Here is a 13,847-nt window from a genome sequence, read left to right on the forward strand (position 1 = left end):
CACACACACACACACGCAGTTGACCCCTGAACCACACAGGTTTAAATTGTGAGAGTCCACTTACATGTAGATTTTTTACAATTGACTGCAGTTCGACTGACCCAGAACAGTTCAAGCCAAAGTTGCTCAAGGGTCAACTCTGATGTCAGGGATCCGAATATGCAAAGGTGGGTTCCCCTAACCCCCAAGTGGCTCAAGGGTCAACTGTATATACATATATACACACATACATATATATTCAGATAGATACATATATTTAAAGACTGGTAATACTTTGACCTAGAAAAAAATGTGAAAATACAGTTAACCTAAGGTATTCAGATATTTATGCATATTTTCTAAGCTTAATATATCACGAGCTTCCTTAACCTGGAAACATATACTCTGTCATTTCTTTGTTTTTAAGGAGCAAAAAACGACTGATAAAAGATGAAGAGACTATGAAAAACTAGAACTCAAGAAATTAAGCACAAAGATTATGACAATTTTTTCTTCAAACCAGATCCTGTTAATTCATGTAGATGTTGAAGAATAGAATAGGAGATGATCCACAAACCACCTTTTGGTTCATTAGGACTCAGATAACATTTTCCTTGTAAAAATAACCAACACATTCTTCTCCCAAACTCAACTTACACCACTAAAATATAAAAAGCCCAAGATCGGCATTAAGAAAATAAGTACTGTCTTCAGCTGCAAAAATAAATATCTTGGTAAAACTGCATTCATGATTCCCATTTTTCATCACGTAATTATTTTTCTCCCCAAGAGATAACCTTCAACAAAGAAAACAAAAAGGCTTCATTTAATTGGCTTCTCTGCAGTGGCTAACACTGCAGGTAGAAGAATCAATAAGCACCCTTCAAATCCTAGCCAAGAGACATCTTCAGATATTGTAAGAAACTAACAAATATTTCAAACATCCACTAAAGGCTTTTGCTATGGATGTGATAAACACATTCAACTGTCAAACTCACCTCTGTTCAATACCAAGATGTGCATTGATGCTAGCATATCGGGCAGTGCCAGTGAGATTTTTATCTTCTCTGTATGGTATGTGTTGCCTTGTCCTGTTGTCTCTGTACTTTTTGGCCAAACCAAAATCAATAAGGAATAACTTTAAAAGAAAATAAAGAGACATTAGGTTTCCAACTTTGTTCTATTAAACTACTTTAGTCATTAAATGGCATCTATTTTATTTGTTCAAATATATCAAAATGAAATATAAGTAAAACAAATAATGAATAAACTTAACACTCCAATAAGCTTTTACTAGTCCTCGTCAATAAATCAAATTTAAAAAATACAGTTAAGTGAAGTGGTTGATTGTTTCAACTGGACAATTTCATAGGTCCAGTCCATTACACACCCAGAGCCTGTCTGTAGAAAGTAGTGGAGAAATATATATATGTTTGATAGCAGAGCTGACAAGTGTGCTGTGTGCCATAACGAAATCTGATATCCTGTTACTATTGGTAAATAAGACAACTCTCAAAGTTTGACAATGACAACAAAACCAAGATTTTTATTAAAAAATAAAAAAGCATTTTTCAACAAGTATGCTTTATATTCTAATGCTTCACACTGACATTTATGCATGTGACCAGGTTAAACTTACAGAAATTATAATGAGTTGATCTAAAATCTTAAAATAGTACTTAGTATCAAGGTGGCTCACAAGTAGCAGTTTAAATATGCTAACTAAAAACAAAACTAGTACTTTAGAACAAAATGTTTAGTGCTGTCTCATATATATGGTAGAGAATAAGATACTCATAATGTTAATTCAGGTTTACTTCTACGATTAAAACTTTTAAAAGGAAAAAACAAAATTTTTAACCAAAAAAACTCCCAAAAAACAAAATACGTTCATATTTACCTTTACCTACCTTCTAAAGCAAAATAAACAATACTTAAAATTTAGCCTTTACCATAAATCACTTAAGATTATTAAGCAAAGCAAATCTCTGTGCCCTTACACTAACATAGCCCTATTGTTCTTTTTTCTAGTTATTTCTACATTTTATAGTTCTTTCTATTGAGTCTTTTCTGCCACAGCTTACAGTCTAATTGGTTGGGAAACCCAATCACTTAGTCTGTTAGGGCTCGTATCCATAAATAAATAAATAAGTAAGTAAATAAGTAAATAAATATAGATAGACAGATAAATAAATAAATGCAAACAAACAAAGCAAGTTACTGATTTAGCTGAAAAAGATCTGACCAAGTGTCTCTCTTAGGAGGATGACAAATACCTATTTCAGGCAAGCAACTGTCAACCTAGTCTTAGTTATACATTGGATGGGAAAGATACTGAGGTTTGAGCTTCTGTAACTATGTTAATAATGTGATACTTATTGCTTGGTCTACCACTATAAAAGAATGAAGATTAAATTTTTAGTAAAATGTAATTAGATCATAAAAGCTCTCTAATAAGATGAAACTCACTCCCTAAGCAACTGCATTATTATAGGAACATGAGAAAGTGTTAGAAAAGAAATAAAGCTCATACTGTTTCTCTCAGTATCAGCTTATATCAGCTCAGTACACAAATATTAAAATGAGCGAAACAAAATAAAAATTATGTTAAGCAAAACAAAAATTATGACTTTAAGTTCTTACATATTCATACTGAAAATCAAGGAAAAAATAAACACAAAACGACATCTAGCTTCAAGATATTTAAACAATACATCTAAGAATTATGTGGATTTTAAATAAAAAGTGATTAGGACATGAAATCTCTTCCTCCAAGGAATATTTTCGGGGATTGCTTCCTTCAGTACTTCAAAATGGAGGAGAAAATAGGAACATCTCTGACATGATTATGTCTGATAGCTTCATTCATGTCTAAATCTACATTCAGTAGCTCCATTTGCAATTCAATAACCAAATACTTTCTCAAAACTAAGACTGCTTTATAAAAACTCAAGTGTTTACTATAGTTATTTCCTTCCACAAATCTGTAGGATGAAATCTAATTAAGAAAACAAAAAATAAACATGCTATCTTCTTAAAAGTCTCAATCTTTATATCAAAACAAAACACTACAAAGCAAATAAATCAATTTAAAATTTCTCTTCTTGTAAAAACTTAGGAAAAGGAACGTCATTGCCAAACAAAGGTATCTTGTTTTAGGAGCAAACAATTGAAAGAAAAACTACTTAAAATAAAAAAAAAATTCTTGGAATTACCTTCTGATTCCTATCAAGCTTCTTCAGTAACTTCTATGCTTTAAATTTTAAAATGAATGCAAACATATAATGGATGTATTTACATGAAACCACATGATACCAAGAATACAACCAAACAGGCGCAAACATGTAAAGGTAGAACCAAAGAAGTCATTAAGAATGTATCTGTATAGGTTTGCATATGCAAAAAGAGACCTAATATCTTTGATGGGTCAAGCTATTTTTCTGTGTATTTTAATTACATGTTCTAAGTAAAATTTGTGCCTATTTTAAAGAATACAGCCTATTCTTCGAAGGTATGTGGAAATGAGTTAATGTTGGATATACTAGGATAACCCATCCAGCAGAGGTGCATTTTCTTCATAAATTCTTATTGCCAACTTTAGCTTTAAATATCTGCAGCAATTTTTCTCCTAACCAGGGGGTCACATTCCCCTGCCCTTTCAAAGAATTCACAAGATCACTTTTCCTCACCACCCAATTAACCTGTATGTAGAGAATATATAAACAATTCAATATAATTTTATGAAAATTATTAAATTATGCTACAAAATGTGAGTTAAATATGTGAATGAATGGAATTCTTAATTACCTACCATCCTCCTTTCCCCAACCAAAATCTCGTCACCACTGTTGGTATTTCTTTGTGAATAAAATAAATCTGAATTTCTGAAACCTTTGTAACAGCAGGAGAAGGTGGTCTCTAAAATAATGCTGAGCAGTATGGACAAGGATTAAATGGTTACTCAGATGAAGAAGGTGTTAAATAAAGAACTATAAAGTATGCTTGTATATCAAATACAACCTTTTTAATTACTCATGCCAATACTTCCTTCTCAGTGTACACTAAAATTAACTGATTAAGATTCATCTGTACTGGAGCTTCGAAATTTACATTCCTGAATTTTGTTTTTAAAAAAACTATTTTCCCTTGTTTGTCTGAAAATTCATAGCTAAAAAACCTATCCAACTTCTCTACACAAGAAAAAGAATGAAGATTTCTGCCTACAGTTAAAATTATTGTGGTGTTTCTCTACGTTATACATTCATTTAATGTATTACTAACGGTAACTGTTTGATAAGTGCTTCGATTATGTTATTGTTATACTGTTAGAATGCCATGTCTTCTAGTACCAGAGCATGTAATGCTCTTTAAGCATTTTATGCCATTTGGTTAAAGTTGAGAGAATTCAGACTGAGGTAAATCAATTCTAGAAACACTAGGTCTGAAATGTGATCTACGCTTACCTGAGGTTCATTAAGAAAGGGGAAGAGTTGAGGCAGAACATATGCACCATATGGGCAACTGATACAACTGAATTTAGGTATCTTTTATGCAGTAAGTTCTGCAACTCCTAATATATTTTTAAAAACTAGTCTATCTCAAGTTTACCATTAGGTAAATTTCTAGACGAATGTCATTTTCTTGTACAGATGTCAGATTTTTAAACATAATCCTGTTTTCATTTAAGTTTTCTCTAAACTTTAGAAGTTTAAGCAAAAGCCACAAAGAAAGATCTTAATAATGTTATATGTTTGCCAAGTATGTCTGAATAATGCCAACGTAAAAGGTGCTTGAGCAAGATCTACATTCTCCAGAATTAAAACAAAACAAAAATAATCAAAGTAAAACAATAAAAAAAGAAAAGCACATGAATTTGGGATTGAGGTTGGAATAGGAGACAGTTTCAGACCTGGTTTAATCCTGAGAAAGATGGGTCCTGAGAAGTACTAACAGTCATGCTTCTTTTCCTCTTCCCCACTGGAGATTCTAAACACTAAACAGACAATAGAGGGTGGCAGTGCATCAAACAGTATTGCTTACATTGCAACAATGGCCGGCGCAGACAGGCAACACCGAGGCATTAGAGAAAGAACAGGGTAGCCAAATGCCATCCTTCTTCCACCAAGCACTGTAGCTTCTCAGTTTTCCAAATACGAATCACATACTCAAAAACATTTGAATTCTGGAAAATACTCAGGTTTTTAATGCCACTATAATGTGTCACTGCCTGAAACAGGGATAGCAATGGTGACATTTGGCTCTTTAATTTTTCAATAAAAAATGGGGAATTTGGATCTGCAATCTTTGGTACCATAATCTGCCCTTCCCCAAAAAAAGATTGCACAGGGGAAAAAAAAATCTTCAGTAAGGAAGAGGTAGAAGGCATTTAGTCACCTTAAAATTTATTTTCATAAGCATGCAGGGCTGATTATTACTGAAAGAGATGAGCAAATTCACGGAGATTGGAGTAGCCACTCCTAAATATCAAATTCAGAACAATTTTCAAAATAAGAAATTTGACTTTAAAAATCAACCTCAAAAGCCCCCCCAAAACTCTTTTTTTCCCCCGCAAATATAAAACTATCCAAACAAACTGACCAAAGAATCCAGTTTCATGTAACTGGCATTTTTCAAACTACAATACAGAAAACACTAAAAACCAACTACATAAACAAAACACTAATCTAAAATGTTCAAGAACAACATTTAGAATCTGAGTTAAGTAAAATGCTGGTGTTTGTGCCCTACGGGCTCTCTGAATCTGTGTAACAGCAAGCAGTTCCATGAATATTCTTTTTAGTATCTCTAAAGAGGACACAAAGATCATAAAAAGATTTCCATCACTGGGCAATTGGGATTCTAACACAACTATGTGATTAACAAGTTATTTTTAAAGGGTGGGGGGGGGAGCAAAGAGGTATTATCTAGGCCATCATTTAATTTTAAGGCAAAAACTATGTACTGCAATGTCAACATGCAGAATATGCATCACATGAAGATAACGGATCTTTAGCAGGGGAAAAAATGGGAAGGAGACGACTGGGAAATGGCCAAAAGATTAGAGTCAAACTGACAAAACTGCCCCCAAAACTAACATCAGTAATTTTTTTTTTCAATTAAATTACCAGGTTTTGTAATAACAATTAAGAACCTGGATGCTTCAAAAAGAGAAGCCACGAAATACTTTAAAAAAAAAAAAAGGATGCAATTTGGGAATGACAAGGTAAGTTATAAGTAGATTTAAACACCTTTATTTTTTAAATATTAAAGCTCAGCTTTCAACCAAAAAAATTAGTCTTCTACAACTGGGTCAGACCAACGTTAATGTCTCACACATTAACAAGTAACACCGGTTCTAATGGTAATAGCTCCAAGTTGGCATTCATACAGGCAAACAAAGGTAAACATTTATAGCTAGACTTAAAAACACCAAATATTTCCTAATGGTTTAGTAAAACAAACAGAAATCTTCCTTCCAAAAACAAAAACAAAAAAAAACATAAAAAGTCCCCAAGTTGTCCTGAAGTTGAGAATTTCTATCAGATCATTAGATCATAATATGCTTAAGTGCATTGCCAATGCTGCCTGTCTGCCCGAGCTCAACAATGAATCAAAAAATAAAGCAATTCACTCAATAAAACTAATCATTGCAGAAAAAATTTCAACACAATTAGTTTCTAAGTGCAATCATGCGTCACTAACTAAAACCCAATCACCCCATAAAGTTCATTCACTGAGACCCCAGTGAACACTAGTTTTGTTGTATGAATGTCCATTTCACTTAATATTTTCCTTTGAAAGGCGGGGAGGAGGGATGGAGAACCCACCCAACCTGGCACCCAAGTAAGAAACTGTCAACTACTTTTGAAGCAGGCTCAAAAGTTATCCTTTTGAATACACAAATCCAAGGACTGAAGAATTCTCATTATCAATCATGCTCAGTCAGCAAATGTTAACACCATGGTGACAGAGAGGTCAGTGGTTCCCACGCTGGCACAAGCACTTACAAATGAAAAATAGATAAAACTGTTGAATAGTTAAATAACATAGATGATTACATTTCATTATTAAGCCCTTGGGAATTTTATATTTCCATATAGAAAACTAACCTTGGTTGGTTAAGTTGAAGAGAATTTATTTCAAGTTACTAAATTAATAGCCGATTATCCTTCTAGCACAATCTTTTAAAGCAATTATCAACAGCAAATTAAATTTACTATGACTTTTTAAAAGACTGAAAGTTTACCAAAGCAATTTTTGGGAGTTTTTACTCTTTGTTCTTTCATGCAAAGAACATTTTACTAACCTTATTACAGTGACGCCCAATACCCATTAGGAAGTTATCTGGTTTAATGTCTCTGTGTATAAAATTCTTTGTATGCACATATTCAATTCTACTGATCATCTGGGGAAAGAAAAAAAGGGGAGAGAACTGAGTTAAGCAATTCGAATTACGTGATAAAAGAAAGCAACACATTATTTCTCAATTATTTCAATATGTCAGGTATATTTTAACAACTTTTCAGTCCACAAATTCGTATTAGTCAAAATTAAAAAGAGTGATCAGGCTCTCCATTTATGTCTAGATTGATAAATATCCAAGCAAGAACCTGCAGCATCCTTTGGCTTGTTCTTCCAATGATTATAAACAAGACAGCACCTAATTTGATAGAAAGAACTGGTGTTTGCAATTTTTAAATTGGAAAAGTAATAAATTTAGAATTGTTTTAGTTGTTACATAAAGTAAAAGCTAAATCATCACTTTTCACCACCAATCTTATGCCTTCTGAGGTTAAGCTATGTTAAAACAGTCTGTTATTACCCAGATCTACTTCCACACTCTTACACACTTACATATACTCCCTCCCTCTCCCTCTGACACACACATACTTGGGAAGAAGGGGTGTTGAGCAATTGACAGAACTATAAGTTGTTATTGTTTTAAACTGAAATAGAAGCACTCTATTCACTTTTTGTTTTTAACTACACATATCCCAAAGATTCCTGGAAGTTGGTAGCATACAAAATAAGCATATAACATATAAATGGGGATGTATATATTCCTTTTTTTTTACATATTTTTTGGATTCTGTGTTTTTTCTCGACATTTATATAATCACATTCAAAAAATGAATAGTAAACATGTCATTCTAACAAGTTTTTCTTGGATACTCTGCCCTGTCAAATGGTATAGGTCTTAGCATTCTTTTTAATGGCTGCAAGTATTCCATGGTATAGATGTTAAGTTTCCCCCAATCCTCCCCAACCTATAATATTTTCACTGTTTCTAATATTTCCCCACTGTAAGCAATGCTATTAATAAACTTAAATATATCCTACCTACCAGTACTTTTATTCTGCTATAAATCCCATATAATTATAGTTGCTGGGTTGAAGGGTATGTATATTTTCCATTCTGACAGGTGCCCATCAGACTGCTTTTCAAAACAGGCTATAACTCATTTTTCCAGCAGTAGTATTTGAGAGCATTCTTTTTCCCACTACCAAAGTTATTTTAGTTCTTTCTAAATTTTGCCAATTTGACAGGTGATGACCTTATCTTATGTCTCTAACACTTCATTTGGAAATCTGCTCATTTGGATTTACTATTCTATGAACTGTCAGTGTATACTTTTTATCCATTATTCTTTTGGCCTTTTCCTTGTCAATTTTTCCAAATTCTGTGTATACGAGACAATTTTTTTTATCTATCATTCATAATGTAGATTTACATTAAAAAAAAAAAAACTTATCCACTATTTATGGCATCTCTTCCAAAATAGTTTCAATCTTCGAATTATCAAGATACTGAGAAGCTGTACTTGAAAATGTTTTCCACATCCAAAGACTGCCAACATTACCTTTCTACCCATATGTTCTTGCTCTTATCAGAAGCATGTGTCAGGATTCTATTTTTTATTTGTCCCCATTCTCCCCAGAGCTTTTATTACCATGGATATACAGATTCTAAATCTTATTCCTTTTACCTTGATGTTTTTTGAAGCCAAATCTGTAATCTCTGGCTTTAACTGATACTCCAAAGAAGTAGATTGTATACAATGTTCAAATACCACGTTTAGGTACAGCAACTACTTGTACATTAAAGAAAGTAAAACAAAACATTTGGCTCCTTTAATATACATATTTATCCCAGCGAAGTAATACCCATCATTAATTGTGACTATTAACTCACTGGGAAAATCTTGAGCAAAAGATGATAATGGCACTAACTATAGACTACTTCCAGTGTTGCCTATTGTTTACAGAAAAAGACTTAGCTGTTACCTCCTAAACAAATGTTTTCCTGGAACCTTGAATTACATTCTTCCTCTCATACGACCAATGTACCCAATGTAGATATCTATCACAGAACCTTGGGACATTGTATTTTCACATTTTTCTCTACTAAATTCCATGCTCCCAGAGGGGGAAGGGTCAAGTTCTTACTCTCTGCACCCCCCAGTTGTAACTAATTACAGTACCAAGTCCTAAATAAATGTTCACTGTCTGAATGTCTGTGTGTTACTGAGACTACAGAACTTTTATTAGGGTTCATTCACAGGTTAATTAAAACATATGTAAAGGTTTTTAACTTTTTAATGTTTGAGTCTATAATGTTCCAACACTGTAATTTGCTAATATTTGCTTGAGCCACTCAGAGTTTTTATGTTAAGGTTAGGGAGTATCAGGTCCTGATTATAAAAATCTAATCCTTTGAGTAATACACCCTAAAATTCTACCTCAAATGCCAGTTCTGTTTATCACCTCGTTTTACTTTTTAGGATATCCAAATTTTTTAAATGTTATTCCCTTCCACAACATTTTTATGAACACACTGAGTTTAAGTATTTCTAACACTTTCTTGCCTTTAAAAGCATCTTGATCAAAATTCAAAATGATAAATTCTTTAACATTTACCTATTATCTGTATTGTATTATCTATAGGCTTATTATTCCTGACCCCATTCTCCCATCTTAAAATTCTTTAAAATTAATTTTCTTTCTCATTTTCTTAAGATCAAAAACTCAAAGCTCTGGCTTTATAACAATTTTATCTAACCTCCAGGCAATGCATGACTCAAATTCATTGACATCTCCAAAATTTCCCCAGTTTTGCTTAAATACTACCAATAATGGAGAATCCATTACTTCAAAAACATTTACTTGTTCAAAAATTATTCCTTCAATTATTTTAGTACTCTATTTTCCTCAAAAAAATAAAAAAGTACAGCTTTCATAAGAGTTCCACATATAATACATAGCATTCAACTTGCTTTACTTAATCAAAATTTCAATATGGATACGTTTATCTATACTTATATATACTTTGAGCCCTTTCTTTAAACCAAACCTTGAAAAGAAACGGCTATATTCAATACTAAACACACTCTATCTGATGGAGCAGCTTGAAAACTACTACTATTCTACAGGTGAGTGATAAACTAATATAATCTGTTTCTGTCCTATGCCCATAGGAAAACATCTACAAGTCATGAGATTAGTAACACTTCAATGAGCACACCCTATTTTATCTTTTTTTTGCTGATCCTAAGGTTAAACAGTAATGCACAGGTTTACAAACATCTACCTTATGTTAAATAAAGTTGAATGGTAGTATTCTCAGTTTTAATTCTAATCAAAATTTCACATACCTGGTCAGCTAACATAAGTACAGTTTTCATTGTGAACCTTCTCGAACAGAAATTGAAGAGGTCTTCAAGGCTGGGTCCAAGAAGATCCATGACTAGCACATTGTAGTCTTTTTCCTGACCATACCACCTAGCAAAACAGAAGGGAGAAAGGAAAAGGGAGGGCATTATGAAAAGCTGATTATCACTTAATATCACCGAATTTTAAAAATTCTTAAACCTTAAGTTTTCTCTCTCTGGTTCAGATGATGAACCCACTTGACTGACTACATTGCCTAATACGAAATATGGATAAGGATACCTTTTTCCTGTCAAGTGATCCCACTGTCCTTTTAAGACAGGACTTGCTGTTAGCCTTAACACTCCTCTTACCTGGGCAGCTGAAGTCTATACCCTTCTGCCACCTATTCTTGTGACTCTGAGCAAGTTCCTTGATCGCACCTGGTCTTACTTCCTAACTGAAGAAATGAAGAAGACTGTATATCAGCCATTCCAAAACATTTCAGAAAGTAAAGATCCCTTTTATTATTACATGTCTTGTCTCCTGTCCCATTCTCCACCAAGTTGTATTTAATCAATAGTTACTTGGTTTTTGTACAGTACATTTTTGCTTAGTTTCAGATTAAATAACCAGTATTACCACAAAAATCACATTTGCTTTCGACAGGAATCATGTTTTCATATCCCATGCTATATTACTGTGGATAAATTATACACTCTGTCACCAATAACTCAAAGAATATCTACTGTTAATTTCAGAGAACCCAATGACTGAGAATCATTACAGTAAGTGATTTCAAGTTTCTATGTGCCTATAACTCTGGTAAGAGTACTTCGCTAAAAATAAATACTATCATTTTTATTTCAAATTTATCTAGATACAAATTCTTCTTGAAAAAACACGAGTATTTAAAACATTTTTAAAAATCAACAAAAAAGCAACTTATTTTAAAGCTATACTGTAATTTCTTTAATAAAAGAACTGATAACAAGATCTACCGTTATTTGAAAGTTTGTTTTTTAAATGCCCAAAAGGAGAAAAGAGGCTTAAAAACATCTGCCAAAAGTATTAACAAGTATCAGTCTAGTGGGGAACTTAGTGGTATTTCTTTTTTAAAAAATTTGCTCTAATGTATTTTGTTGATACATGTCAATTACTTAAGAGAAAATCAAGACTAAAACTAGAATATGGTTATTTAATATTTTAATAATTCTATTTTCTAGAAAACGCTAGGTTAACTAATACATAGGTATAATCTCATATCCTGGTACAATGAATATGTTCCTTAAAAATTTGTGTTGAGAGTAAAAGATCAGAATAGGCTTTAAAAGTTCATGTTCCTGTCTATATTTCTGCTTCTACTGCTCTTGAAAACTACTCTGCAAACATATACATGAATAACTGCCATCAAACACACAAAAAGAAATTCATATCACATGCTCTTTGCAGAAAAAAATGTACCCTGATTGGAAGAGTTTCTGCTTAACCTTCTAGAGCCCATTAGCCTAGAGAATTATAGATGTGCCAATGGCAGAGTTGGTCTGTCTTTATTGTACCTAAAACTGTGTACAATAAGTCCTCACTTAACATTTTCAACAGGTTTGGTGACTTTAAGTGAATTAAGCAAAACAACATATAACAAAATAAATTTTACCATAGGCTAATTGATATAAACAAGAGTTAAGTTCCTAAGGCGCCTTATCAACGTTATAATAAAACAATGCTGAATAAAATGTTATTCAAGGGCCTGTTGTACAGGATGCTAAATTTTTCCCTCTTCTATCTTTTGTTTTCCATACAGGAATTCAACAATCTTCACATTTTTTCATTTATTTGAAAGAAAATCTCACAGTGGTGAAATGGGAAAAGATGGATACAACATAAATAATAATATTAAAAGGTAAATGATGAACAAAGTGAATTGGTTATGTTTTTCTTTTCTTTTTCCTATTTTCCTTTCCTTTTTTTCTCTTCCATTACTTAACTGTGGAGGCAAATCCCTGCCGGGAACTTCCAGGAACTTCGAAATCAGTCCTTGCCATTATAAATTTACTAAGAGTCATAGCATGTTTTTAATATAAAACTAATTATCTAGGTTTTGAAGAAATGATTGTATAAAAGAACACCAAATACAGAAAGGTTAAGGCAGTGAGTGGAAAGGCACGAAAAGCCAAAGGCAAAAGAGAAAGCATAAATCAACTTTCATAAGACCACATCTTATCTCCACAGCAGATTTGCACCAATGGCTCACTAACAAAACTACAATAAATAAGCAAATTTTATAATCATCCACCTAAGCCCAAATACAAAACTGAAATGTAAAAGGCAAAAATTCATACTTCATATCTTTATGCAATTACACATGATTGAAAATTAAAGCATTTTTTGAGAAATCATCTGCAAAGTAAGCCTAATTTAACAGAACACACTCCCATAACAATTAGAAACCGGAGAGAATTAGATGAATTTGAAAACAAATAAAAATCAAGTTTTATTGGGCATTTTTCTCCATACTTGCTTAATTGCATTAGACATATCCACTGTTTTCAATATCGAGTCCATAAAAATAGCTAAAATATAAATGTTGCAAAGGCATTTTTCTCCATGGAGCAACTATGCATTTCTAAAATAATTAGAAATGTTATAGTACTATAACTTTTTAAACCAAAGTGACAGGTGTTTCTAACTTTCATACTTCCTTTTGGTCTCAAGGAATAATATATAGCTTTTTTTCCTATAAAGCTATCACCTCATATCCTCCCCATCTGTGCTTTCCACCTGTCTAACTCATCCAGACATTAACACACACAGATTAGGAGCCAGGAACAGTCTTTTGCTTATTTAAATTCTACTTTTTCAGTTCCTACCTCGACCTCCATGTTTCCCACTTCTATTCTGAGTTTTCAACTCTCTATTTTCAATGGCAATGTCCTAATACCCAGATGCCAAAGATATTTCCCTTAAGTAGCCTATCCCACATTATTAGTGGATTTTTTTTTTTAAGTCTTTACAGAACCTAGGTAACTGGATTCTGAGATCATTTAAGTTTACAGACAATCTGAAACATACCAACACCAAAATCCCATTCCTATTTTCCACTTTCTAGATGCTTTCAGCCTAGAAGCTCAGGTCTTATCTTTAGACATTTTTTATGTGCTGCTACTAAGTTACACTGTGATAAAGTGATGTGCATGATGTAGGTACTCGAACACCTGAGT

At 32.7% G+C, this 13,847-nt stretch overlaps 1 protein-coding gene across 7 annotated transcripts in view; it reads right to left on the bottom strand.

Annotated features, from left to right (window-relative positions):
• The window catches only part of CSNK1A1 (casein kinase 1 alpha 1), a 41,644-nt gene that overhangs the window by 14,433 nt on the left and 13,364 nt on the right, over positions 1-13,847 (bottom strand). For 4 of the 7 annotated variants that reach the window (XR_005647312.1, XR_005647311.1, XM_039836507.1 and 1 more), the window contains exons 3-6: positions 10,632-10,758; positions 7,286-7,384; positions 4,889-4,972; positions 978-1,117 (exon numbers count right to left, since the gene is read on the bottom strand). Coding sequence is in view for 4 of the 7 variants with exons in the window: in XM_039836507.1 (XP_039692441.1) it covers positions 978-1,117; positions 4,889-4,972; positions 7,286-7,384; positions 10,632-10,758 (450 nt within the window). In the remaining 3 variants the exon portion in view is untranslated. The remainder of the gene's footprint in view (positions 1-977; positions 1,118-4,888; positions 4,973-7,285; positions 7,385-10,631; positions 10,759-13,847) is intronic. The other 3 variants (XR_005647313.1, XM_039836509.1, XM_039836510.1) reach the window with 1 other exon arrangement.

The sequence above is a fragment of the Pteropus medius genome, unplaced genomic scaffold (assembly GCF_902729225.1).
Source record: "Pteropus medius unplaced genomic scaffold, Ma_sr-lr_union100, whole genome shotgun sequence".
NCBI classification, from domain to species: Eukaryota; Metazoa; Chordata; class Mammalia; order Chiroptera; family Pteropodidae; genus Pteropus; species Pteropus medius.